At 62.4% G+C, this 24,983-nt stretch overlaps 2 protein-coding genes across 3 annotated transcripts; both read right to left on the bottom strand.

The window, feature by feature from the left end:
* Positions 1 to 64: 64 nt before the first annotated feature.
* On the bottom strand, positions 65 to 9,075 carry SEPTIN1 (septin 1). Of its 2 annotated transcripts, none has more exons than XM_030547809.1 (11): positions 8,709 to 9,075; positions 7,142 to 7,232; positions 6,639 to 6,725; positions 5,642 to 5,765; positions 4,794 to 4,928; positions 4,364 to 4,481; positions 3,680 to 3,781; positions 3,468 to 3,567; positions 1,726 to 1,891; positions 523 to 604; positions 65 to 369 (listed from the first exon to the last, which is right to left on the bottom strand). In XM_030547809.1, the coding sequence occupies exons 1-11, from the start codon at positions 8,976 to 8,978 to the stop codon at positions 289 to 291; spliced, it is 1,356 nt and encodes a 451-aa protein (XP_030403669.1). In that variant the 5' UTR covers positions 8,979 to 9,075; the 3' UTR covers positions 65 to 288. The 2 variants fall into 2 exon arrangements, with proteins under 2 accessions (XP_030403669.1, XP_030403671.1); XM_030547811.1 differs by lacking the exon at positions 8,709 to 9,075 and adding an exon at positions 7,853 to 7,943.
* A 33-nt stretch (positions 9,076 to 9,108) lies between these two features.
* LOC115643795 (zinc finger protein 436-like) lies at positions 9,109 to 24,119 on the bottom strand. Its single transcript, XM_030547789.1, has 5 exons — positions 23,909 to 24,119; positions 22,357 to 22,967; positions 19,839 to 19,980; positions 14,864 to 14,974; positions 9,109 to 9,769 (listed from the first exon to the last, which is right to left on the bottom strand). Exons 1-5 carry the CDS (start codon positions 24,102 to 24,104, stop codon positions 9,123 to 9,125), a joined length of 1,707 nt encoding a protein of 568 aa, XP_030403649.1. The 5' UTR covers positions 24,105 to 24,119; the 3' UTR covers positions 9,109 to 9,122.
* Positions 24,120 to 24,983: the final 864 nt, after the last annotated feature.

The following is a 24,983-nucleotide window of genomic DNA, read 5'->3' on the forward strand; positions in this document are numbered from 1 at the left end:
TGTGCTGCTGTGGGCCAAAAAGAAGGGGGGTCATGCTCCCCCAAACAGACACAGGGAGCAGTGGTGCAAACACGGGGTGAGTTTATTGAAGGAGGCATTAGGGGCAAAGCCAGGAAGGGGGAGAACATGGGGTGATTGTGGAAACAGGGAATTTAGGAGCCTGGGGGGCTCTGGCGAGCAGGGATCTGGGGGGCTGCGAGTGCTGCTTAGCAGGCTGCCCCAGAGAATTGCCCCCGTCCCTTCTGCTGCTCCATGTGGGGTAGTGCCCCCGGGGGGACCCCGAAATCCTCACAGGGCAGCCGACTGCTCCCCCTGGCTCTGCTGCATCTGGGCCTGCATCTTCTGCAGCATTTCCTGCATCCGGCGCAGCTGGGGGGAGCAAGACAAGGGGGGAGAGGTGAGACATGGCTGCTTGGGAATGGGGGACCCCTCAGCCGGCGCTGGGATGCAGCCCCACTGGGGCAGGGGCTGGGTGTAATGGAGGGCAGCCCCCCTCCCCCCAAAATCCTGTGCCCTGCTCACCTCTTCGTCCTTCTCCCGGATCAGTTTCTCCGTCTCCAGCGGCAGCAGCGGGAGCTCCGTGGCGCTTTGCCGGGACAGTTTCCTGGGGGGAGGAGATGGGTCAGGGGGAGGTGGGGCTGAGTGGCCCCCATTGTGCCTAGGTTCATGTCAAGCCCGGCTGCCTCCATCCCTGTTGCCCCCAACTCTGCCTGTTGCGCCCATCCCCGCCACCCCCCATCCCTGCCCCCTGCACTGCCTGCTGCCCCCCGTCCCTGCCCCCATCCCCGCCTGCTGCCCCCCATCCCCGCTGTCCCCGTCCCTGCCCCCATCTATCCCTGCTGCCCCCCGTCCCTGCCCCCATCTCTGCATGCTGCCCCCCATCCCCGCTGTCCCCGTCCCTGCCCCCAGTTCTGCCTGCTGCCCCCCGTCCCTGCCCCCAGCTCTGCCTGCTGCCCCCCATCCCCGCTGTCCCCGTCCCTGCCCCCAGCTCTGCCTGCTGCCCCCATCCCCGCTGCCCCCTGTCCCTGCCCCCCATCCCTGCTGTTGCCATCCCTGCCCCCAGCTCTGCCTGCTTCCCCCATCCCCGCTGTCCCCGTCCCTGCCCCCAGCTCTGCCTGCTTCCCCCATCCCCACCACCCCCCATCCCTGCCCCCAGCTCTGCCTGCTGCCCCCCATCCCCGCTGTCCCCGTCCCTGCCCCCAGCTCTGCCTGCTTCCCCCATCCCCACCACCCCCCATCCCTGCCCCCAGCTCTGCCTGCTGCCCCCCATCCCTGCTGTCCCTGTCCCCAGCTCTGCCTGCTGCCCTCATCCCCGCTGCCCCCCATCCCTGCTGTCCCCCATCCCTGCCCCCAGCTCTGCCTGCTGCCCCCATCCCCGCTGCCCCCCGTCCCTGCCCCCAGCTCTGCCTGCTTCCCCCATCCTCACCACCCCCCATCCCTGCCCCCAGCTCTGCCTGCTGCCCCCCATCCCCGCTGTCCCTGTGCCTGCCCCCAGCTCTGCCCGCTGCCCCCCATCCCTGCCCCCAGCTCTGCCTGCTGCCCCCATCCCCGCTGCCCCCCGTCCCTGCCCCCAGCTCTGCCTGCTGCCCCCCATCCCCGCTGCCCCCCATCCCCGCTGCCCCCCATCCCTGCTCCCAGCTCTGCCTGCTGCCCCCCATCCCCGCTGCCCCCCATCCCTGCTCCTAGCTCTGCCCGCGGCTCCCGGCCCCCCCGGCGCGGGCTCACATGCGGCTGGCGCGGTCGCGGGCGCCCACGCGGCTCAGGCTCTGGATGCACTGCGCCCGGTAGTTCTCGTAGTGAATCTCCTGGGTCACCTCCTTCAGGTCGTGCATGTGCGTCCGCACCAGCATCGTGCGCAGCTTCAGGAAGTCGCAGTGCGCCGGGTTCTCCACTGGGGGACGACAGAGTCCTGGGGCTGCTGCTCCCCCCTCTGCCCCCTGGTGCCCCCCACTGACCCTCTCTGCCCTCTGGCATATCCTGCCACCGACAGACCCCCCTCTGCTCCTGGCACCTGCCTGTGCCCCCACTGACCCCCCTCTGCCCCCTGGTGCCCCCCTATGCCCCCCACTGACCCCCTGGTGCCCCCCACTGACCCTCTCTGCCCTCTGGCACCTCCTGCCACCGACAGACCCCCCTCTGCTCCTGGCACCTGCCTGTGCCCCCACTGACCCCCCTCTGCCCCCTGGTGCCCCCTATGCCCCCCACTGACCCCCTGGTGCCCCCCACTGACCCTCTCTGCCCTCTGGCACCTCCTGCCACCGACAGACCCCCCTCTGCCCCCCACTGACCTCCTCTACCCCCTGGTGCTCCCCACTGACCCCCTCTGCTCCCAGCACCCCCCTGTGCCCCCACTGACCCCCTCTGCCCCCTGGTGCCCCCCACTGACCCTCTCTGCCCTCTGGCATCTCCTGCCACCGACAGACCCCCCTCTGCTCCTGGCACCTGCCTGTGCCCCCACTGACCCCCCCCTGCCCCCTGGTGCCCCCCTATGCCCCCCACTGACCCCCTCTGCACCCTGATGCCCCCACTGACCCTCTCTCCTTCTGGCACCCCCCTGATGCCCCCCACTGACCCCCCTCTGCCCCCTGGTGTCCCCCACTGACTCCCTCTGGTCCTGGCACCCCCCTCTGCCCTTGGCCTCCCCCACTGGTCCCTCTGCCCCCTGGCACCTCCCTCTGCCATGTACTGACCCCTTCTGACTCCTGGTGCCCTCAACTGACCCTCTCTGCCCCTGGCATCTCCCTCCACCGACAGACCCCCTCTGCCCCCCACTGACCCCCTCTGCTCCTGGCACCTCCCTCAGCCCGCCACTGACCCCCTGGTGCCCCCCACTGACCCCCTTTTCCCCCGGCACCCTCGTCTGCCCCCCACTGACCCCCTCTGCTCCCGGCACCCCCCTCTGCCTCCCACTAACCCCCTCTGCTCCCCACTAACCCCCTCTGCCCCCTGGTGACCCCCACTGACCCCTCTGCTCCCAGCATCCCCCTTCTGCCCCTCACTGACTCCTCTGCCCCCTGGCACCTCCCTCTGCCATGTACTGACCCCTTCTGACTCCTGGTGCCCCCCACTGACCCCTCTGTGCCCTGGCACCCCCTCTGCCCCTGGCCTCCTGCAGTTCCCCCCTCTGACCCCAGTGCACCCCCAACTCTTCTGCCTGGTGCCCCACACTGACCCCCTGACCCCTCTGACCTCCGGTACTCCCAGGCACTACCCACTGACCCATCTGCCTCCCAGTGTCCCCTACCAACCCCTGGCACCCCCCACTGACCCCCTCTTCCCCTGGTGCTACCCAGTGCCCCCTGACACCCCCCCGTGTGAGCCAATGACCCCAGCACCCCCTACTTATCCCCCCACTCCCTGGTGCCCAGCTGACCCCCAGCGCTCCCTAGCCCCTCACTACACTCCCCCTGCCCCACAATGCCCCTACAGCCCCCTACTGCCCCACCGAGGCCCCCAGCGCCCCCTACCTTCCACCGCCCCCCAGGGGTACGTGCGGCCCCGGAAAGCCTTTTCCTTGGTCTCCCGGACGATGTCATTGGAGCCAACCACGGCGAACGGGATGCTGCGCTGGGAGGGGGAGGAAGCAGAGGAAGGGGGGTCATGGGGTGTCCAGGGCCCCCCTTTTCCTGTAGCCCCCCCAACTCTCTCCTCCCCCCCCCCCGTGCTGGGCCCTTCTCACCTTCAGCTCCGCGTCCTGGGCCTTGAATTCCTCGTCCTCGTCTGAGTCGCAGTCGGGGAACTGGTAGATGCTGATGGCATTTTCCTCCAGCTCCTGCCGGATCTGGGGGTGTTGGGGGGCAAGTGTCACCCTAAAACCCTCATGAGCAACACAGACCCATCCTCCACCCCTGTGGGAGAAGCCAGGGGCCTGGGGGTTCAGCAGGGATGGAGGGGGTCACCAGGGAAATCAGGGTACAGGAAGATGTGGTTGGGGAATCGGGGGAATTTGGGGTACAGGGTGATGTGGGCTGGGATTGGGATACATGGAGGGAAATTTGGGGTGCAGAGGGATGTGGGGTTGAGCAGCAAATTTAGGGTGTGGGGGTGTGGCTTCAAATTGGGAGGGACTTGGGGTGCAGGGGGAGGGGCTTTCTGTTGAGGAGGGATATGGTGGTGCAGGGAAGAGGGTTGGGATTGGGAGAAATTTGGGGTGCAAGGAGAGAAATCTGGGTCACCGGGGCAGGCTGTGAGGACTGGGGAGGAATTTGGGGTGCAGGGGGCTGTGGCAATCATGGGGAATTTGGGGTGCATGAAGAGGGTTGGGGATATGGGTTGGGATGGGGCACTATTTGGGGTGCAGGGGGATATGGGACACGTGGGCTGGGGGAGCCTGTCCCCCTCTAGAAGCCCCCCCAACTCTCACCTTCTCCTTCATGGCCCCCACCTCCCGGGGGGTCAGCGCGTCGGCTCGGCCGATCACCGGCACGATGTTCACCTTGTGCTGCACGGCCCGCAGGAACGCCACGTCCAGGGGGCGCAGCCTGGGGGGGGCGGAGAGTGAGGCACCCCCAAATAGCCTCTGTGCCCCCCACATCCCTCCAGTGCCCCCCCAGTGCCCCCACCGTCCCTCAGCCCACCAAGGGTCCCTATGTGCCCCCAGCACCCCCACATTCCCAAGTGACCCCCAAATAATCTAGTGTCCCCTGGTGCCCCGAGAGGACCCCCCCAGTACACCTCCAATCCCCAGCACCCCATGTGACCCCCTCCCAGTGCCCCAATGCACCCCAAAGCTCCCCTGCCTTGTCTCAGCCCCCACAACCACCAGTGCCCCCCAGGCCCAGCAGCCCCCGTACCCATGGCCGAAGGGCGAGAGGAAGTAGAGGCAGCAGTGCACTCGCCCATCTGTGATGTTCTTCCGATTCAGCCCGCTCTCGTCCCGGAAGAACTGCTCGAACTGCTGGTCAATATAGTCCACTATGGACCCCCAGCTGGGACCAGCCCGGGGGAGCAGAGGAGGGGAGGGTTAGCGTGGGTCTCCCACAGTGCACTGCTCCACCAGCCCCTCTCCAGGCCCAAATCTCCCCTCTCCCCCCCACACCTCAGTCTCTGCTGGTCTATATAGGGCAGTATGGACCCCCCCAGCTGGGATGCCCATTGTGAGGGGTTAGAGTCTGTGTCCTACAAGGCAGTGCTCTGACAGCCTCCCTCCCTCCCATAACGTCCCCCAGGATCCCTGCTGATCCATATAGTCCAGTATCAACTCCCAGCAAGGACCAGGCCTGGGGAGGGGTTAGAGCCTGTGTCCCACAATGCACTGCACTGACACACCCCACCCCCATGCTCCCAATTTCTGCCCTTCCCCCACGAATTTCCTCTCCTCCCCTCCCAGGATCTCTACTGTACTGGTCAGTATAGTTCAGTATGGGCCCTCAGCTGAGACCAGCCCAGGGGAAGGGGGAGGTTGGTAAGGGGTTCCCACAATGCACTGCTCTGCCACTCCCTCAAAAGTTCCCCATTCCTGCCAGTCTATACAGTCCTCTATGGTCTCCCAACTGGGACTGGTCTGGGGGAGAAGAAAGGAGGGGGCTTCGTGAGTGTATCCCACAATGCACTGCTCCATCCTTCCCCTATCCCCCTCCCGGTCAATATAGTCCACTATGGACCGGCCTGGGCAAGTGTGCCCCCCGCCCCCCCCCCTCACCAGTCAGCGTTGTCCACAGCGTCCCCAAAGCCCGGGGTGTCCACGACGGTGAGTTTCACCCGGACGCCGCCCTCCTCCAGCTCCACAGCGCGTCGCTCGATCACCAGGGTCTGTGGGATGCGCGCTGGGGGGGGGACGGGGTCAGTGCCGGGCGGGGGCCTGGCTCCCCCCACCCCGATACACCCCTGGGTGCTGCCCCACTCCAGCCGCATCCCAGTACACCCCTGGCTCCTGCCCTGCCCCTCCTGTGCCCCCAACTCACCCCCCAATTCACCCCCAACTCCCCACCCCCCCAATCTCCCCACTACACCCCCAGATCACCCCCCAACTCCCAGCCCCCAGCCCCCTCACTCACCCCACTACACCCCAGATCACCCCACAGCCAATACTCCTGGCTCCTGCCCAACCCCTCTCGTGCCCCCAGACTCACCCCAACTCCCCACCCCGTCACTCTCCCCACTACACCCCCAGATCACCCCCCAACTCCCATCCCCCATCCCCCTCACTCACCCCACTACACCCCCAGATCACCCCCCAACTCCCAGCCCCCAGCCCCCTCACTCACCCCACTACACCCCCAGATCACCCCACCCAACTCCACAGCCAATACTCCTGGCTCCTGCCCAACCCCTCTCGTGCCCCCAGACTCACCCCAACTCCCCACCCCCTCATTCTCCCCACTACACCCCCAGATCACCCCCCAACTCCCAGCCCCCTCACTCACCCCACTACACCCCAGATCACCCCACCCAACTCCACAGCCAATACTCCTGGCTCCTGTCCTCCCCTCTCGTGCCCCCAGACTCACCCCCCCAACTCCCCACCCCCCAGCCCCCTCACTCACCCCACTACACCCCCAGATCACCCCACCCAACTCCGCAGCCTCGACACACCTCTGGGTCCCGCCCCACACCAGCCTCCTCACTCACCCCCAATACCCCCTGGGGTTCTGCCTCCCCCCCACCCTCACACAGCCCTGGGTCCCGCCCCCACTCACCCTGGGCATCCAGCAGGGTCCGATCCTTGTACAGATCCGTCAGGAACAGGCTGTCGATCAGCGTTGACTTCCCCAGCCCAGACTCCCCTGCAGGGAGGGGCGGGGGTGAGCCAGGACTCCTGGGTTCTCTCTCAGTTCTGGGAGGGCAGTGGGGGCTGGTGGGTTAGAGCAGGGGGCCTGGGAGCCAGGACTCCTGGGTTCTCTCTGTTCTGGGAGGGGCGAGGGGTCTAGTGGGTCAGAGCAGGGGGCCTGGGAGCCAGGACTCCTGGGTTCTCTCTCAGTTCTGGGAGGGGAGTGGGGTCTAGTGGGTTAGAGCAGGGGGGCTGGGAGCCAGGACTCCTGGGTTCTGTCCCCGGCTTTGGGAGGGGAGTGGGGGCTGGTGGTTAGAGCAAGGGGGGCTGGGAGCCAGGACTCCTGGGTTCTCTCCCAGCTCTGGGAGTGGAGTGGGGGCAGGTGGGTTAGAGTGGGGGGGCTGTAGCGGCATATGGGGTTTAAGCCTTTACCTGCCACCATCAGAGTAAAGTCGAATCCCTTCTTCACAGATTTCCGATGCAGCTGGTTGGGGAGGGTGGCGAACCCGACATATTCCTTATCCTGAGACAGAGAGAGCCTGGGTCTGGGGCCCTCAGACCAGCAGCAGCACCCAGGAGTCCTGGCTCCCGGCTCCCACCCCGCTCTCACCCACCAGACCTCACTCCCCTCCCAGAGCTGGGGAGAGAACCCAGGAGTCCTGGCTCCCAGCCCCCCTGCTCTAACCCACCAGACCTCACTCCCCTCCCAGAGCCGGGCAGAGAACCCAGGAGTCCTGGCTCCTGGCCCCTCTCCACCCTGATCTGGGGATAGAACCCAGGAGTCCTGGCTCCCAGCCCCCCCAGCTCTCACCCACCAGACCTCACTCCCCTCCCAGAGCCTGGGAGAGAACCCAGGAGTCCTGGCTCCTGGCCCCTCTCCACCCTGATCTGGGGATAGAACCCAGGAGTCCTGGCTCCCAGCCCCCCAGCTCTAACCCACCAGACCCCACTCCCCTCCCAGAGCCCAGAGAGAACCCAGGAGTCCTGGCTCCCAGCACAGCCCAGGAGGGGGCACTGTGGGGGCGCAGGGCAGAGGCGCTGGCTGAGGAGAAGCTCCTGGCTCCCCTAGCCCTGGCCTCGCCCAGCAGGGGGTGCTGCGGGCAGTGGGGCAGGAGGGCCGGGGATACGCCGTGGGGTGCTCACCATGGCGGCGTCTACGCTGCTTTGAGCTCTGGCTGCACCTGGCCGCGTCTGCTCTGCCCACTTCCTCTCGCACCGAGCAGCAAAAGGAAACCGTGACGCGCCCGCGGCTGCCCTCCCATTGGCCACCCCACCCCGCGCTCCCCTGGCAGGCAGGGCTGGCCCCTGTGAGGCAGTAGGAGGCGCTGTGCTGCAGGGAGCAAGGTGGGGGGCCCAGCAGGGGGCGCTCCCCCTCGACAATCCTGGCTGGGCCTGGTGGGGCGCCAAGACAGACGGACACACAGGGAGCCCTTTTCTCTCATCCTGTGTTAATTGGCTTCCTGCCCAGACCCACGCCGAGCTCCCCACTCAGCCGTCTCCTCACGCTGGCGACTAAGGAAAATCCGCCAGAGCCTTGCAGTGGGGCGCTGGCCCCAGAGAGACCCAGGCTCTGAGCTGTCCCAGAGGGGCCCAGACTTGGAGGGAACCGAGCTAGAAAGAAGGATCTGACCAGCAGCCCTGGGTCAGACCCATGGGCCCATCTAGCCCGGTATCCCGCCTCCTCCCTCACACCATTCCCCGGCTCAGACCCATGGGCCCAGCCAGTTTTAGGGGACAGGGGAATGGCTATAGGGGGCAGGGGGAGTGACTGAGGGGTTTGGTGGCGATTTGGGGGCTGTAGCTATGGGGCACAGAATGGATGAGGGGCAGGGTGCAGTTGAGGGGGCTGGGAGGGGATTTGGGGGTACAGTGGGCAGATGGGGGGCTGGGGCTTAGGGAGGGGATGGGGGGAATGTGGGAGCTTGCCTCCACCCACCCCCAAGGCAGAGACCCCACTTGACATCCAAATTCCCTTCTCAGCGCCCTGCCCACGGCTGACCCCAAGCAGTGTGCGCTGCTCCCCACAAAGCGTCTCCATCCATGGCCGAGTCTCTGCCAAGCCCTGAGCTTCCCCCGAAGCCGGACATTTCCTCTGTCCGGCCGGCACCGAGAGCCCCCTGGTTGGCATGTCCGTCGAGCTGTCTGTGCCATGGAGGGTCCCCCATATCCTAGGCTCCTTGTGGCCAAACCAGCCCAGCCGGCTCCCAGTGATGCACCTCTGGCAGCCCGGTGAGCTGCCCCATGGCTCCTGTATCCTGGGCTGCCCCATGGCAGAGTCTCTCAGGGGTCAGGTGGCCGGAGCTGTGGTAGCCGTCCCCATAGGCCGTCTTCTCCCGATCTCACCTCCCTCTGGCTCCTCTGCCCCATCTCCCTTCCCCTGGCTCATCCACCCCCATCTCACCCCCCTGCCCCCTCATGGCTTGCCCCGGCTGTGGACCCGGCCGTGTTTGACCACGTGGGAGCGCTGGCTGAAGCCGCGCCCGCACTCCCCACAGGTGTAGGGCTTCTCGCCGGTGTGGACGCGCCGGTGTTTGAGCAGGTCGGAGCTCTGCAGGAAGCTCTTGCCGCAGTCGGCGCAGCCGAAGGGCCGCTGGCCGGCGTGCACCCGCTGGTGCTGGAGCAGGCTGGAGCTGTGGCCGAAGCGCTTGCCGCAGTCGGTGCAGCCGAAGGGCCGCTCGCCGGAGTGGGTGGCCTGGTGCTTGAGCAGGTGGGAGCTGCGGCCGAAGCGCTTGCCACACTGGGTGCAGCCGAAGGGGCGGGTGCCGGAGCTCGCCCGCCGGTGCTGGAGCAGGTTGGAGCTCTGGCTGAAGGCCCGGCCGCAGTCGGGGCAGCGGTAGGGGCGCTCGCCTGTGTGGACGCGCTGGTGCCGCACCAGGTCAGAGCTCTGGCTGAAGGCCCGGCCGCAGTCGGGGCAGCGGTAGGGGCGCTCGCCTGTGTGCGTGGTCTGGTGCTGGAGGAGGTGCGAGCTCTGCCGGAAGGATTTCCCGCACTCCGGACACTGGTAGGAGCGGCCGGCTGGCTTGCGGCGGGGGGTCGGGGGTGTGGCCACCCCGTCAGCTTCTGGGGAGAGAGAAAGGAGATGGGGGGTGAACAGGGCAAACTGATCCCCCGGGACTGGAAGAGGTGGTTACGTGCCTGTAACTGGAGGGTCTTCGAGACAGTGGTCCCGATCTGTATTCCACGGAAGGCCGTGCGTCCAGAGCCAGAGAATTTGAAAGGAGTGTCCATTGCAACCGCATCTCCAGTTCCTTCTCCACCGCGAACCGAACAGCTCCCTGGCAGAGGGGAAGGAGGGCGGAGCTGGAATCCAAATAGGGGACAACACATCTCCAAGAACCTCCAGTTACAGGGAAGTAACCTCCTTTCTGCTCCGACCGATGGTCTCTGTTGCCTTTCACTCAGGGCCAATTTGGAGGAGGATGTGAGGAAGAGGATGGAGGCCCGCCGAGACCTCTGTCGCAGAGCCTCGCACCAAGGCATGTGTCGAATGCCGCATAGCCACCTGCCTGTGACACTCTGTACCCCAAAGCAACACCCTGGCACCCCCACATTGACCAGGGCGATGGGATTACAATAGGTTTCTGCAGTGCACGCCTTGTGAGGTATCCCTTTAAAAGTCTTGATCTTCTGAACATTAACACCCTGTTGGATTGTGTGAGCGTCACTGGATGGGAAGTTATCAAGTTTTGCTCCATGCGTGTGACTGAACTATGTTGTGAGGTTGGGAACACCCACAACCAGCCTTTCCGGCATAACAGTGGAGCAGCCAGACACGCTGGTGGCCCATTAAAGGAACCCACACTCCCAAGGACTGTCCCAGGAGCCGTGTACAATGGAGACCTCTCCGAGACAGCACACAGACAATAGAGGCTGCTTGACTCACATCGTAGCAAAGGCTCTTTCCAGCGAGCTGGAAGAGGGGAAATGAGATCAACACTTGGCCTCACTCCTCCTCACCCCCAACTCAACACCTGGAAACGTGTCTGGAGAACAAAGACTGAACAGGGGAGATGGCCCAGGCTGGACAGGAGAATCCCAGCCTGTGTAGTAAGGAACTAGACCATCACAGTGAGACACGGCTTCATTCAAATCCTGTCCAATTCATAGAACTCAGATTGTGATTTTACCTTTATTTCTTAGAAAACCAACTTTGATCTTTATGCTTATTACTTATAATCACTTCACACCTGTCTGTCTGTAGTTAATAAACTGATTTTGTATTTTACCTAAAACAGGGGGCTTTGCCTGAAGTGCCTGGGAGATCTGCTCAGGAACAAGAGCTAGTTCGTGTCCTCTCCGCATTGAGGGAGGGGTAGACTGGGTTATAAACTTACACGGGTCAGGCTTCTGACTAGGGCAGGATGGTTCAGCCCCGGGGTTGTAGGCTGGGGAGCTGGGGGGAATTGGCAGGATCCCCTCTATTGACAGTTCATGAGTGGCTGGGAGATCAATCACGTAACTCAGCTGGGTGTGTCCCTGGCTGGGGCTGGCTGGGTGAGTGCGGGACCTGGAGGGGTCTGCAGTTTGTCACGGCATCCCAGTGTGAGAGGGAGGCCAGGTTGGTGGGACAGAGGGCTCAGCGGTACCCTGGTTCCAGGCTGCACCCCAGGGAAGCCGTCACACCAACATCTGTCCGAAAGCAGCAGGTCACGCAGGGCGGCTGTGGTTGGCACTCGTACGCTTGAGGAAAGGGGCTCTCACCCCACAGGGTGGAGACGGTCCTGACAACTGACAGAGCCAAACGCCCCAAATCCACTTAGAAACCCTCCGTGTGGAGACTGTTCAGCACCAGAACTGGAAGGATCATGGGGTGGGCAGTCTAGGGGACGTCTGGAAAGGTCTCGTGTTCTGCAGGAAGAGGAGGCCCGGCAGATGTCCGGGGGGGCGGCGCCGCTCCTCCGCCGAGGTGGGAGGCTTCGGAAGGAAGTGGATGGGCTGGTTGAGCTGAAACCGGGGGCCGACCTTTGGGAGAAACTTGGGGGCAGGCACCAGGAGGCTTTGGACCTCCTCCGGCCCCTCATTCACTGACCCATCTTGCAGAAGGAATAGCTCTGAGGAAGGGAGATTTCATTCACGTCGTATGAACAAGGTTGCGGTCCCGCAGGGGCGGGGAGGGTTGTAGCAGACCTGGCCATCAATGGCTGCATACGGACAGACAGATGGACTGCGTGTCTGCGCACAGGGAAGGCAGAAGGCCCTGAGAGCTGCTAGGTGGACGTGATGGGACAGAGAGCGAGTCCTGACATGGTCAAGCACAGGAGCCCGAGAGAAGGGGTATGATCGTGTCGTCAGGGGCAAGACCTCTCTGTCGGGCCCAGGAGGTGAAATGCCTCCACTTGTCTGGACAGGAGCCTGATGGACACCTGCCTGCCGCTCGAAGGATGTCTTGTGCTGCTGACAAACATTCCCGCACGACACAGCCTATGACGCACCCAAAGCGCCAGCATGTTGATGGGTATCCTGGATTCCCAAGAAGTGAAGGTCCCTTGTGTCAGGGGCTCACCCATACGGGCACCTTGGCTGGCGAGCAACACGCCCATGACGATCGTGTCCAGAGAGGACGGGAGGAAAGGCATCCTGTGCCTGGGGACCATCCACCACGGGAGCGAGGAGAGGACCTCGTGCGGGTGGAGATGGTGGGGAAGACGACAGAAAGCCCATGGTCCATCACAGGGATGAACTGGCTCTCTGGAGCCACAGCTGAGACAGCGAAGGCAGTGACTGGTGTACGTGTGGCCAAGGATAGGCAGGTCCTGGCCAGAACAGAAGGACCATTGATTACTCAGGTGACGAGTTCCCGCAGGGTCTGGAATCTGTCCCTCGGCAGGTTGGCCCATGCCGAGACCGCATCAATGGAGGCCCCTGTGACATCCAGGGACCGCGTGGGAACAGAAGTTGATTTTTCGACATTGACGCTTACCTCCAGGGGAGGAACAGCTGTGTCCCCAGACTGTGCTGCTGGCAGCCAGTCATCAAGGGAGGGGAATCTAAAGACCCCGTGATGCCGGCGGTGGGTGGCTACGACAGAGGAAACTTTGGGGAAGACCTGTGGAGCAGGGGTGAGTCCAAAGGGTAGGACCCTGGATTGGAAGTGCCAAGGCCCACCGCAAATCTCAAGAGCTTTCTGGGGGTTGGGTGGATGTCTACGTGAAAACAGGCATCTCGCACACTGAGAACCATGAATCATCTAGAGACAGGATGATGGCTGCCACGGTGACCATCCAAAACTTGGGCCTGTGGATGAAGTGATTGAGGAGACGGAGATCCAGGATTGGTGTCCACCTTCTCCTTGGGTACCAGGAAATATGTGGAACAGAACCCCGTGCCCTGAGAGTCCGGAGGAACATGCTCTATCGTCTCCCCTTTCTGGTAGGGAGCTGACGGCTAGGGCGAGGATGCTGTCGTGAGTGTGGTCCCTGAGGAGGGATCAGGGCGCGGGAACATGGATAAGATAGCGCTGTGAACTCCATCGTATAGCCATGTCGAACGGCAGGCGGGACCCGCTCGTCCGCTGTTACTGCACTCCAAACTAGTACGAAGAACACTAGGCCAACTCCCCTCCGAAGGGGGAGGGCCAGGTGATTGCCCCGTTCCTCTACCAGTGGAATATGGAAGTCCCCCGCCGCCCTGCGTAGGAGGTCCTGGAACTGGCGAAAGCCATCTGGAGCCGAGGACACAGGTGTATCTGGAAGGGTTCCTGTGCCGGCGGCACCGGCGGAACTGAGCTAAACGGCTCAACCTCCAAAACCGGTTCTGAGCGCCTACTCGAGGGTGCCCAAAGCATCCGACGACGCCTCTGAAGCTGAAAACGCGGATCCCGGTTCCAACGGTGGTACCAGGAGAGCGTATACACCATAGGGGAATGGGGGGCGAGAGCACGACTGGACTGAGGTACGTCCTGGGCTGGAGCGACTAAGACGGCAGAGGGAGATGTGGAGAACTTGGCTCCCCAAGGGTGAAGACTTCACATGGCTCCGGCACCATCTCTAACCTCCCCGGTGTGACTATTTCGAAACCAATGGTTCCCTTGATTGAAGGGGAACCGGTAGGGAAGGCATGTGCAACTCAGGGCTTTGTCCCAGCAGATTCTCTGGCCTACCCGATTTCTTGCCCTGCTTGAGAGCCTGGGAACACGCCATTTCTCCGGGGCAGGAACTCACGGAAGACGCATTGTCTCCTTAGGCCTGGAGGAAGACTTACTGCCTGCCATGCTTATGCGCCTACTTCCTTGAGTCCCGGCCAGGTGCCGGCGCAGTAGTGGTACTGCCGGAACCGGACCTGATCTCTGCAGTCGGAGACGCGCTCCTGGGTTTCTCAGGGGCTGCCCAGCCTGGATCCGACGGCGGCCTCATGGCACCCCCCAGGAGACGCTCGCTGAGGCCAAGAGCCTGGCCTTCTCGGGTATGGCTGGCAGGAGAGGCAGCGATTGCACCTGGATGCAATGTGGGCCTCCCCTAAGCAGGAGAGGCAACGTTGGTGCAAGAATGAACACGGCCCAGCGGCGCAGACCTCGAACCCCGGCGTCTTCGGCATAATCCAGTCCGCAGGTGCTGGGTGGGGGGAGCTGGTAAACGGGACCCCCAAAGTCTCTCATTTCCTAAGAACTATTGCTCAAGGCTCAACGACATGAAGAACAGCAGAAACTAGACTAAAACGAACTCTGGACAACTCTCCCACGGCTGTTCTTTAAAGAGCATCAGAGACGCGAGGAGAGTAGCGGCTCCGGCTCGGACCATGCGGCGGTGGAGAAGGAACGGGAGGCGCAGTCTGTCTGCCCGGCCCTTTATGGCCTCGGACGACACCGTGAGGCGAAGGAAGGGCACATGCGTGGAGCAGCGGACACTGGGCCGGACACCTGACGTACACGTTAACCCTTAATGGATAACAATAGGGACCATCGCTCGAAGAAGAACTGGAAGTGAAGGTAGAAACCAGGATCCTGGTTCCCAGCCCCCACGGCTCTAACCCATCAGACCCCACTCCCCTACTGGAGCTGGGGGGAGCACACAGGAGTCCTGACTCTCAGCCCCCTTTGCTCTAATGCATCTGACCCCACTCCCCTCCCAGAGCTCCAGCGAGCGTCAGGGGACACCGTTTGGAAGGGCCCCACTTCTGACCTTCCCCTTCACCTTAGGGGTCTCCCTCATTCCTCACCTGTGTGGGTCTCACCGGGGGTCCCCCCAGCCTCGGAGGAGGGGAGATCAGGGCCCCACGGCTCTTCCCCTCGCTCCATCCACCTCACGTCAGTCTTGGGGAGAGGGAAGCCTGGAGAGAAAGATGGGGAGATGGTGGAGTCAATGGGGCCAGATCCCCTGCTGGGGTCAATGGGCCCTTGCTTCTTTGAAATCAGTGGGGCAGAGGAGGATGGTAGAAATCTATTGGAAGGTCCTAGCCAGGGACGTGATGGATTCTCCATCTCTCAGAGGCCTGTCACCGGGGTGGGGTGTCTCTCTGAAAACTCCGCTCTAGCTCAGCCATCAGATATGGGCTGGATGGAGGAATCACCCAGTGGGACGTCTGGCCTGGGTTAGGTGGGAGGCCAAAGCAGATGATCCCACGGTGCCTAGCAGGCTGGAAGTGTCTGAATGTGGGGCCATCACAGGATTAAAGACCTTCTTGGTTCTCCGAGACCCAGACGAGCCTGTCCCAACTCAGTGGGTGGCCAGGTCCCTAGGCAAGGCCAGACCAGCCTGCAGCATGGCGTCCCCCACCACTGGCAGCACGCGCCTCCCCTTCGCCTGGAATGACAAGCAGCTGGCGTGATGGGGGCCCTGATCTCGAATGGGGGGGGTCTGTGCAGCGCCCAGCACAACGGGCCCCAATCTCAGTCAGGAATCTGAGACACGTAAGTAATTATTCTGATACAGTCTAATGTAGCTAGAGGGAGCTGAGATCAGAACCCAGCCCTGCCCCCGTTGCAGCCAGGGGTGACTCGATTGACCCCAGGGGAGCTGAGACCAGAACCCAGCCCTGCCCCCATTGCACTCAGGGGTGACTCCGGATTCACCCTGGGGGAGCTGAGACCAGAACCCAGCCCTACCCCATTGCACTCGGGTGACTCCAGATACACCCCGGGGGAGCTGAAATCAGAACCCAGGTCTGCCCCCATTGCACTCAGGGGTGACTCCGGATTCACCCCGGGGGAGCTGAGAGCAGAACTCAGCCCCGTCCCCACTGCACTCAGGGGTGACTCCAGATTCACCCCGGGGAGCTGAGATCAGAACCCAGCCCTGCCCCCATTGCATTCAGGGGTGACTCCGGATTCACCCCGGGGGAGCTGAGACCAGAACCCAGCCCTGTCCCCATAGCACTCAGGGTGACTCCGGATTCACCCCGGGGGAGCTGAGAGCAGAACCCAGCCCCTTCCCCACTGCACTCAGGAGTGACTCCGGATTGACCCCGGGGGAGCTGAGAGCAGAACCCAGCCCTGCCCCATTGCAGCCAGGGGTGACTCGATTGACCCCAGGGGAGCTGAGATCAGAACCCAGCCCTGTCCCCTTGCACTCAGGAGTGACTCCAGATTGACCCCGTGGAGCTGAAATCAGAACCTAGCCCTGCCTCCACTGCTGTCGAGGTGACTCTGGATTGATCCCAGTGGAGCTGAGACCAGAACCCAGCCCTACCCCATTGCACTCGGGTGACTCCAGATACACCCCGGGGGAGCTGAAATCAGAACCCAGGTCTGCCCCCATTGCACTCAGGGGTGACTCCGGATTCACCCCGGGGGAGCTGAGAGCAGAACCCAGCCCCGTCCCCACTGCACTCAGGGGTGACTCCAGATTCACCCCAGGGAGCTGAGATCAGAACCCAGCCCTGCCCCCATTGCATTCAGGGGTGACTCCGGATTCACCCCGGGGGAGCTGAGACCAGAACCCAGCCCTGTCCCCATTGCACTCAGGGTGACTCCGGATTCACCCCGGGGGAGCTGAGAGCAGAACCCAGCCCCTTCCCCACTGCACTCAGGAGTGACTCCGGATTGACCCCGGGGGAGCTGAGAGCAGAACCCAGCCCTGCCCCATTGCAGCCAGGGGTGACTCAATTGAACCCAGGGGAGCTGAGAGCAGAACCCAGCCCTGTCCCCGTTGCACTCAAGAGTGACTCTGGATTCACCCCAGGGGAGCTGAGAGCAAAACCCAGCCCTGCCCCATTGCACTCAGGAGTGACTCCGGATTCACCTCGGGGGAGCTGAGAGCAGAACCCAGCCCCGTCCCCATTGCACTCAGGAGTGACTCCGGATTGACCCCGGAGGAGCTGAAATCAGAACTCAGCCCTGCCCCATTGCATTCAGGGGTGACTCCAGATTGACCCCAGGGAGCTGAGAGCAGAACCCAGCCATGCCCCCATTGCTTTCAGGGGCGACTCTGGATTCACCCCAGGGGAGCTGAGAGCAGAACCCAGCCATGCCCCCATTGCACTCGGGGTGACTCCGGATTCACCATGGGGGAGCTGAGAGCAGAACCCAGCCCTGCCCCATTGCAGCCAGGAGTGACTCCGGATTCACCCCAGGGAGCTGAGAGCAGAACCCAGCCCTACCCCATTGCATTCAGGGGTGACTCCGGATTCACCCCAGGGAGCTGAGAGCAGAACCCAGCCCTGGCCCCATTGCATTCAGGGGTGACTCCGGATTGACCCCGGGGAGCTGAAATCAGAACTCAGCCCTGCGCCCATTGCACTGAGGGGTGACTCCGGATTCACCCCGGGGGCGCTGAGCGCAGAACCCAGCCCTGTCCCTGTTGCACTCAGGAGTGACTCCGGATTCACCCCGGAGAGCTGAGATCAGAACCCAGCCCTGCCCCCGTTGCAGCCAGGGGTGACTCGATTGACCCCAGGGGAGCTGAGATCAGAACCCAGCCCTGTCCCCATTGCACTCAGGAGTGACTCCAGATTGACCCCGTGGAGCTGAAATCAGAACCTAGCCCTGCCTCCACTGCTGTCGAGGTGACTCTGGATTGATCCCAGTGGAGCTGAGACCAGAACCCAGCCCTGCCCCCATTGCACTCAGGGGTGACTCCGGATTCACCCTGGGGGAGCTGAGATCAGAACCCAGCCCCATCCCCACTGCACTCAGGGGTGACTCCAGATTCACCCCGGGGAGCTGAGATCAGAACCCAGCCCTGCCCCCATTGCATTCAGGGGTGACTCCGGATTCACCCCGGGGGAGCTGAGACCAGAACCCAGCCCTGTCCCCATTGCACTCAGGGTGACTCCGGATTCACCCCGGGGGAGCTGAGAGCAGAACCCAGCCCCTTCCCCACTGCACTCAGGAGTGACTCCGGATTGACCCCGGGGGAGCTGAGAGCAGAACCCAGCCCTGCCCCATTGCAGCCAGGGGTGACTCAATTGACCCCAGGGGAGCTGAGAGCAGAACCCAGCCCTGTCCCCGTTGCACTCAAGAGTGACTCCGGATTCACCTCGGGGGAGCTGAGAGCAGAACCCAGCCCCGTCCCCATTGCACTCAGGAGTGACTCCGGATTCACCATGGGGGAGCTGAGAGCAGAACCCAGCCCTGCCCCATTGCAGCCAGGAGTGACTCCGGATTCACCCCAGGGAGCTGAGAGCAGAACCCAGCCCTACCCCATTGCATTCAGGGGTGACTCCGGATTCACTCCCAGGGAGCTGAAATCAGAACTCAGCCCTGCCCCATTGCATTCAGGGGTGACTCCGGATTGACCCCGGGGAGCTGAAATCAGAACTCAGCCCTGCCCCCATTGCACTCAGGAGTGACTCCGGATTGACCCCGGGGGCGCTGAGCGCAGAACCCAGCCCTGCCCCGTTGCACTCAGGGGTGACTCCAGATTCACCCCGGGGGAGCTGACAGCAGAACCCAACCCTGCCCCATTGCACTCAGGGTGACTCCGGATTCACCCCGGGGGAGCTGAGCGCAGAACCCAGCCCTGCCCCTTTGCACTCTGGGGTGACTCCGGATTCACCCCGGGGGAGCTGAGCGCAGAACCCAGCCCTGCCCCTTTGCACTCTGGGGTGACTCCGGATTCACCCCGGGGGAGCTGAGAGCAGAACCCAGCCCTGGCCCCATTGCACTCAGGAGTGACTCCGGATTCACCCCGGGGAGCTGAGCGCAGAACCCAGCCCTGCCCCATTGCAGCCAGGAGTGACTCCGGATTGATGGGGGAGATGACATCCCCCCGCCCCCTTAGCTCCCAGCCCGGACTCACCGCTCCGCGGGCCGGGGGCGGCGCTGGCCCTTTAAGAGCGGCCCCGCAAAGCAGCCGGGGGGCGTCGAGATTCCGCCGCTCCCGGGCTCGCCCCCGCTGGGGGAGGGGAAGGGCCCTTCATTGTGACGTCACAGCCCCCGGGGAAGGGCGGTGCTGAGCTCGATGGTTTTAACCCCTTTGTGTCCGGGGGGAAATCGCCCAGCGAGCCCGGACTCCTGGGTTCTCCCCCCGGGTCTGGGAGGGGAGTGGGGGTTGGTGGGTTAGAGCAGGGGGGGCTGGGAGCCAGGATTCCTGGGTTCTCTCCCTGGCTCTGGGAGGGGAGTGGGGTCTAGTGGTTAGAGCAGTGGGGGCTGGGAGCCAGGACTCCTGGGTTCTCTGCCGGCTCTGGGAGGGGAGTGGGGGTTGGTGGGTTAGAGCAGGGGGGGCTGGGAGCCAGGACTCCTGAGTTCTCTCCCCAGCTCCGGGAGGGGAGGGGAGTGGGGGTTGGTGGGTTAGAGCAGGGGGGCTGGGAGCCAGGACTCCTGGGTTCTCTCCCCAGCTCGGGGAGGGGAATAGGGTCTAGGGGTTAGAGCCAGATGCCCATGGTGCTCCCACCGATTTACACCAGCTGAGGCCCTTTGACTCCCATGGTCACAATGGACCTGGCTGCCTGGCACAGGAGACTGATGTACGTGGGATCGTGCCATCGACATAGTTCTGGGAAACACAAGAAGAAAAGATTTATGTGGGTGTCTATTATTTATTATCTGTATGAAATTGACAGCTGCAGACCAAGATCAGGGCCCTGTTGGGCCAGGCATTCCTCCCCTCCCCCAACCGAGATCAGGGCCCCCATCGTGCTGGACACTGACAGACCCCCGCCCCAAGCCGAGATGAGGGCCCCATCACGCTGGGGGCTGCAAAGATCTCTCCCCTGACCAAAATCAAGGCCCTGTTGCACCAGGTGTGGCACAGACCTCCGCCCATGAGATCAGGGGCCCTGTCATGCTGGGCACGGCCCGACACAGCGTGAGCGCCCGTCCCTGCCCTGAAGAGCTTCTTGTCGAAAGCAGGATCCATCTCCCCATTTTCCAGCTGGGCAAACTGAGGCCCAGCAGGCTGCAGTGCCAAGGGCCATGCAGGGAGCCAAGGGCAGAGCCAGAGAACAAAGGCGGTGTCTCCCCAGAAGCACTGAGGTGGGGGAGTGTGGTAGCTAATGGACCGGAGACGAGCTCCACGTACGATGCTGGGGTGAGGAGGGCCGATGCGATGCTTGGATGTATCCCGCTGTGGCTTCCCCTTCACGGCTCTGAAACAGCATCGGAAAAAGTGGCCTTTGCTAGACATTCCCGGTGGGGTTTTTAACCGTGGGGGAGCCAAACCGTGGGTGCTAACTCATGGCAGACTCTGAGCGGGAGCAGGTCCAGGGAAACCCGAGGCCTGGTGCCCAGGCCCCAGCTAGGAAGTGGTGCCATAGCAGCTGCCCCCAGGTTAAAGATACTTCTTTTCCTAATGTGGAACAGCCCTATTTTTCCACGCTAGACCTTTCCCCCTCACTGACCGCCAGGTAACCCCAGAGACACACCCCATGCTTAGAGACCACGCTGCTCAGTCCAGTGGGTTGCTGTAGGGTCGGCGGCAAATAATCGGAGACTGAATGGAGTAGGTGCAGCGAGGTTATTTTCCCTCGGCATTTGGCCACTGGTGGAATCCTGTATCCAGTTCTGGTGCCTGCTATTCACAAAGGACGTTGATAAACTGGAGCGGGGTCAGAGAAGAGCCAGAGAACGATTGAAGGGTTAGAAACCTTTCTTAGAGTGAGAGACTCCAGGAGCTCGAGCTGTTTAGCTTAACTGAGAGAAGGTTCAGGGGTGACTTGAGCCTCCCTACAAGGAGAAAAGAAATTGGATCATCGAACGTTCATCCATCTAGCAGACTCCTAGCATCCTGTCAGTCTCAAAGAAGGCTGGGATCTTTATGAGGACAGCAAAGCACTATGCATTTTGGGAAGGGCTATTAAACCTTCACGGTTTGAGGCAAGCCCTAGCTATGAAAGGCGAGGAGGAGACCAAATGCCGGTGAATTTTCCCAGAGCTGCGGGGTCCTCACACCTTTGTCTGAAGCTGCTGGATTTGGCCTGTTTCAGAGAGTGGGCTTAGTTGGACCTTGGTTCTGATTCCAGCTGGGAAAGCCCAAAGTCACACGGACAGCGGGACAGAGGACGGATTCTTTTCATTTGTCGGCCATCTGAGAAATCGAGGGGTGCAGGGGGAAACGGTTTCAGGTTGAACTGAACATTTTTTGGTGAATCGACAAGTCCACAACAATCATCCCTGGGACCCAAAATGTATCAGTTTTCAGCCCTTTTTTCCTACCTTTAAAAAAAAAAAAAACAGAAACAGAACATTCCAAAAAGTTGTCTCTGGGTCGAACAACAGAAATGTTTTGGCTTGGGAAAAGTGTTTCGATTCAATCTGGAGCACGTCTTTCTGTTTCTGGAAGGAAACTTTGAAAGAAAAAAGATCGAATTGAAAACTGGAAACATTTTATTTTGCAAAGGTCAGAAGGAAAACGTTTGTTTCAATTCCGTTTGTTTCAGTCTCCCTGGTGGTTCCCTCCTCCGCCCTCCCCGCACCCCGATGAGCAGTAAGTGTCCCTCGCAGTCTGGGTTTTAGGCTAAACAAGCCAAGCTCCTGGTTCTCCAGTCCCCTGATCCTCACAGCCGTGTCCTTCTCTGCACCTAGTCCTTCATGTTTCAAGGCAGGGAACCTGAACTGGACACAGGATTCCAGATGAGGTGGGATCAATATTTCCTGATCTCAGCCGGGAATATCTCACCTCACCCATCCTAGGATTGCTTTGGCCTCTTTCCCGGCTGCATCCCACTGGTGGCTCGTTGTCCTGCAATCGACAAACACACCCATATCTTTCTCCTCCCATGTCATTTCCATCCAAGGACCCCTCGCCCCCAATTTAGAGCAGCCTTTCTCAGTATTAGTCCCTAAGGCTACGACCTGGCATTTTGTCCTATTAAATTTCATCCTGTTTCTATTACTCCTGTCTCTCCAACTCGTCCTCCACCGTATGAATGATGTGCACTCCCAATTCGTGTGTCATCTGCAAATTTCATTAGCGTATTCCTATTTCTTGTGCCAGGGTAATTAAAGTTCTGGTCCAGGTCGGCCAATCCGATCTCTCATTCTGGTGCTGGCCATTGCTGGAGAAGAGAGAATGTTGGATGGCCCTTGGCCCAGTCTGGCCAATCCTAGGTCCTGTTCAGTTCTGGCCATCGTGGGTGAGAGGAGGCTAGGCTCAATGGTCCTTGGTTCTGATCCAGCCTAAAACTGGTCCTCTAAGAGACGTGCTCTAGCTAAACCACCAGATATGGTCTGGATGTGGGAGTCATTGGGTGTGGAGTCATCCAGCTGACATGGCCCCTGAGGCCGAGCGAGATGGGCCCCTCTAGGTGGCCCTCCATAATGACCTCCTTCAGGCTGTGTGGGTCCTGCGGTGCCTCACCAGGTGGGAGCTCTGCCCAAAGTTCTTGCCACACTCTGGGCAACCATAGGGGCGCTCACCGGTGTGGGTGATTTGATGGCGCACCAGGTCGGAGCGCCAGCGGAACTTCTTCCCGCACTGGCTGCACCCGTAGGGCCGGTCCTTGCTGTGGGAGGCCCGGTGCCTGGCCAGCTCGGAGCTGTGGTAGAAACTCCGGCTGCATTGGTGGCAGCGGTGGGATCTCTCTGCCCCGTGGATTCGCAGGTGACGGGTGAGCTGGGAGCCCCGGGAGAAGCTCTTCCCGCACTGCGGGCACTGGTGAGGTTTCTCACCAGTGTGGGTCCGCTGGTGAGCCAGGAGGGCAGAACTCTGGCGGAAGCTCCGGCCACACTGGGGGCAGAGGTGAGGCCCCTGGATTGGGTGGGAACCAGACGCGACATCAGGGTCATGGGCATGCGGGGCGAGTTCCCTCGGCGGCTGGGGGACATCAGCCCTACCCTGACTCCCAGGGCCCCTGTCCCCAACGGATTTTTGGGGGCAGGTGCGGGGCACTTTGCCTTCCTTTGGACATTCCTGCTGCGAATTCGCCTCCTCCATTATGGCTCCTGCTGAGGGATGAGGAATAGAGACCAAGAATGAGGGGAAGCGAGACAATGAGACAGTATCTCCTTGCCATACCCACAATCCCCGGCCCCGCGACGCCTGCCATCCTTACCCACAATCCCGTGCCCCGTGATACCTGCCATCCTTACCCGCAATCCCCTGCCCCGAGACACCTGCCATCCTTACCCACAATCCCCTGCCCCGCGACGCCTGCCATCCTTACCCATAATCCCCTGCCCCGCGACGCCTGCCATCCTTATCCACAATCCCCTGCCCTGCGACTCCTGCCTGCCGTCCTTACCCACCATCCCCTGCCCTGCGACCCCTGCCATCCTTATCCACAATCCCCTGCCCTGCGACTCCTGCCTGCCGTCCTTACCCACAATCCCCTGCCCAACGACACCTGCCATCCTTACCCACAATCCCCTGCCCCGCGACCCCTGCCATCCTTACCCACCATCCCCTGCCCTGCGACCCCTGCCATCCTTACCCACAATCCCCTGCCCCGCGATGCCTGCCGTCCTTACCCACAATCCCCTGCCCTGCGACCCCTGCCATCCTTACCCACAATCCCCTGCCCTGCGACCCCTGCCATCTTTACCCACAATCCCCTGCCCTGCGACCCCTGCCATCCTTACCCACAATCCCCTGCCCCACGACGCCTGCCGTCTTTACCCACAATCCCCTGCCCCGCGACCCCTGCCATCCTTACCCACAATCCCCTGCCCTCTCTACCCACAGTCCCCTGGGGCTGGTGTTAACCTCCTTCATGTCACTCTGTCCCCCTCAGCCAGCCCTCCCAATGCACCCAATGCCCTCCATGTTTCCCACCACCCTCTGCATACTCACAGTGCCCCGCTGACCTCCCAGCCCCTGTGGGACCCCTCCGCTCCCAATGGTGCTTTGTCCTGGAGGTGTTCCCCCAGGACCCCCAAACCCCTCCTACCCGGGGGCGGCTGGGGCTCCTCCTTGGGGATGCAGGGTAGCTCGGGGCCAGGCCGGCTCAGTGTCGCCCCCTCCTGGGGATGGGGTAGTGGGGGTGCAGGAGTTTCCCATGATGCTCCTGCACATGGTGTCTCCTCCAGGCTGGGTTTTTCCACCTTCACCCGCACAGTGACCTGGGAAGGAAGGGACGGCGTCATGGCAGAAACAGGGGGTAGGGGTGGGAATAACGGGCAGGGAGTGGGGAGTGACAAGGAGAGACCCCTGCGCTCCACAGAGTTACACGGCCATGGGGAGCATGGACCATCACTCATTTCCTGGTGGTGCTGCAAAGGCTCATGGGAGTCACAGAACAATACCCCAGCTCTGCCATCCCCCTACCCACAATGCCCTGCGGGAAGCACCTGGCCTGACCCTCCACTCCCCTACCCACAATGCCCTGGGGGAGGCACCAAGCCTGACCTCCCATTCTTCCTACCCACAATGCCCTGGGGGGGGCACCTGGCCTGACCCTCCTCACAATGCCCTGGAGGAGGCACCAAGCCTGACTTCCCATTCTTCCTACCCACAATGCCCTGGGGGAGGCACCTGGCCTGACCTCCCGCTCTCCCTACCCATAATGCCCTGGGGGAGGCACCTGGCCTGACCTCCTGCTCTCCCTACCCACAATGCCCTGGGGGAGGCACCTGGCCTGACCACCCGCTCTCCCTACCCATAATGCCCTGGGGGAGGCACCTGGCCTGACCTCCCGCTCTCCCTACCCACAATGCCCTGGGGGAGGCACCTGGCCTGACCTCCCACTCTCCCTACCCACAATGCCCTGGGGGAGGCACCTGGCCTGACCTCCCACTCTTTCTACCCACAAAGCCCCAGGAAAGAGATCAGATTTCACCTTTGCTGTCCCTACCCACAATCCACACTTGGGGTGACAACGGTGCCTCTCCTGCTACCCTTTCAACTCACCTCTCACCCCTTCTGTTGTCCCCCTGCCCCAGGGGCCACCCCCACCCCACCCATCTCTACTGCCTGGCGGCACCGGGCTTGTTCCACCATGGAGACGTCAACCCAGTAAGACGAAG

The sequence above is a fragment of the Gopherus evgoodei genome, unplaced genomic scaffold (assembly GCF_007399415.2).
Source record: "Gopherus evgoodei ecotype Sinaloan lineage unplaced genomic scaffold, rGopEvg1_v1.p scaffold_71_arrow_ctg1, whole genome shotgun sequence".
NCBI lineage: Eukaryota > Metazoa > Chordata > Testudines > Testudinidae > Gopherus > Gopherus evgoodei.

Coding starts and splice junctions, on each gene's coding strand:
- LOC115643795 (XM_030547789.1), bottom strand. CDS start 24,104: ATGACGCCGTCCCTTCCTTCCCAGGTCACTGTGCGGGTGAAGGTGGAA. Junction 19,981..22,356: donor GGCACCGCAGGACCCACACA/GCCTGAAGGAGG, acceptor TTGGCACTGCAG/CCTGCTGGGCCTCAGTTTGC. Junction 14,975..19,838: donor CCCTGATCTCATGGGCGGAG/GTCTGTGCCACA, acceptor CTTTCTCTCCAG/GCTTCCCTCTCCCCAAGACT.
- SEPTIN1 (XM_030547809.1), bottom strand. CDS start 8,978: ATGGGGCAGCCCAGGATACAGGAGCCATGGGGCAGCTCACCGGGCTGC. Junction 3,782..4,363: donor TGGGGGCCATGAAGGAGAAG/GTGAGAGTTGGG, acceptor CAACACCCCCAG/ATCCGGCAGGAGCTGGAGGA. Junction 370..522: donor TCCGGGAGAAGGACGAAGAG/GTGAGCAGGGCA, acceptor TGCTCCCCCCAG/CTGCGCCGGATGCAGGAAAT.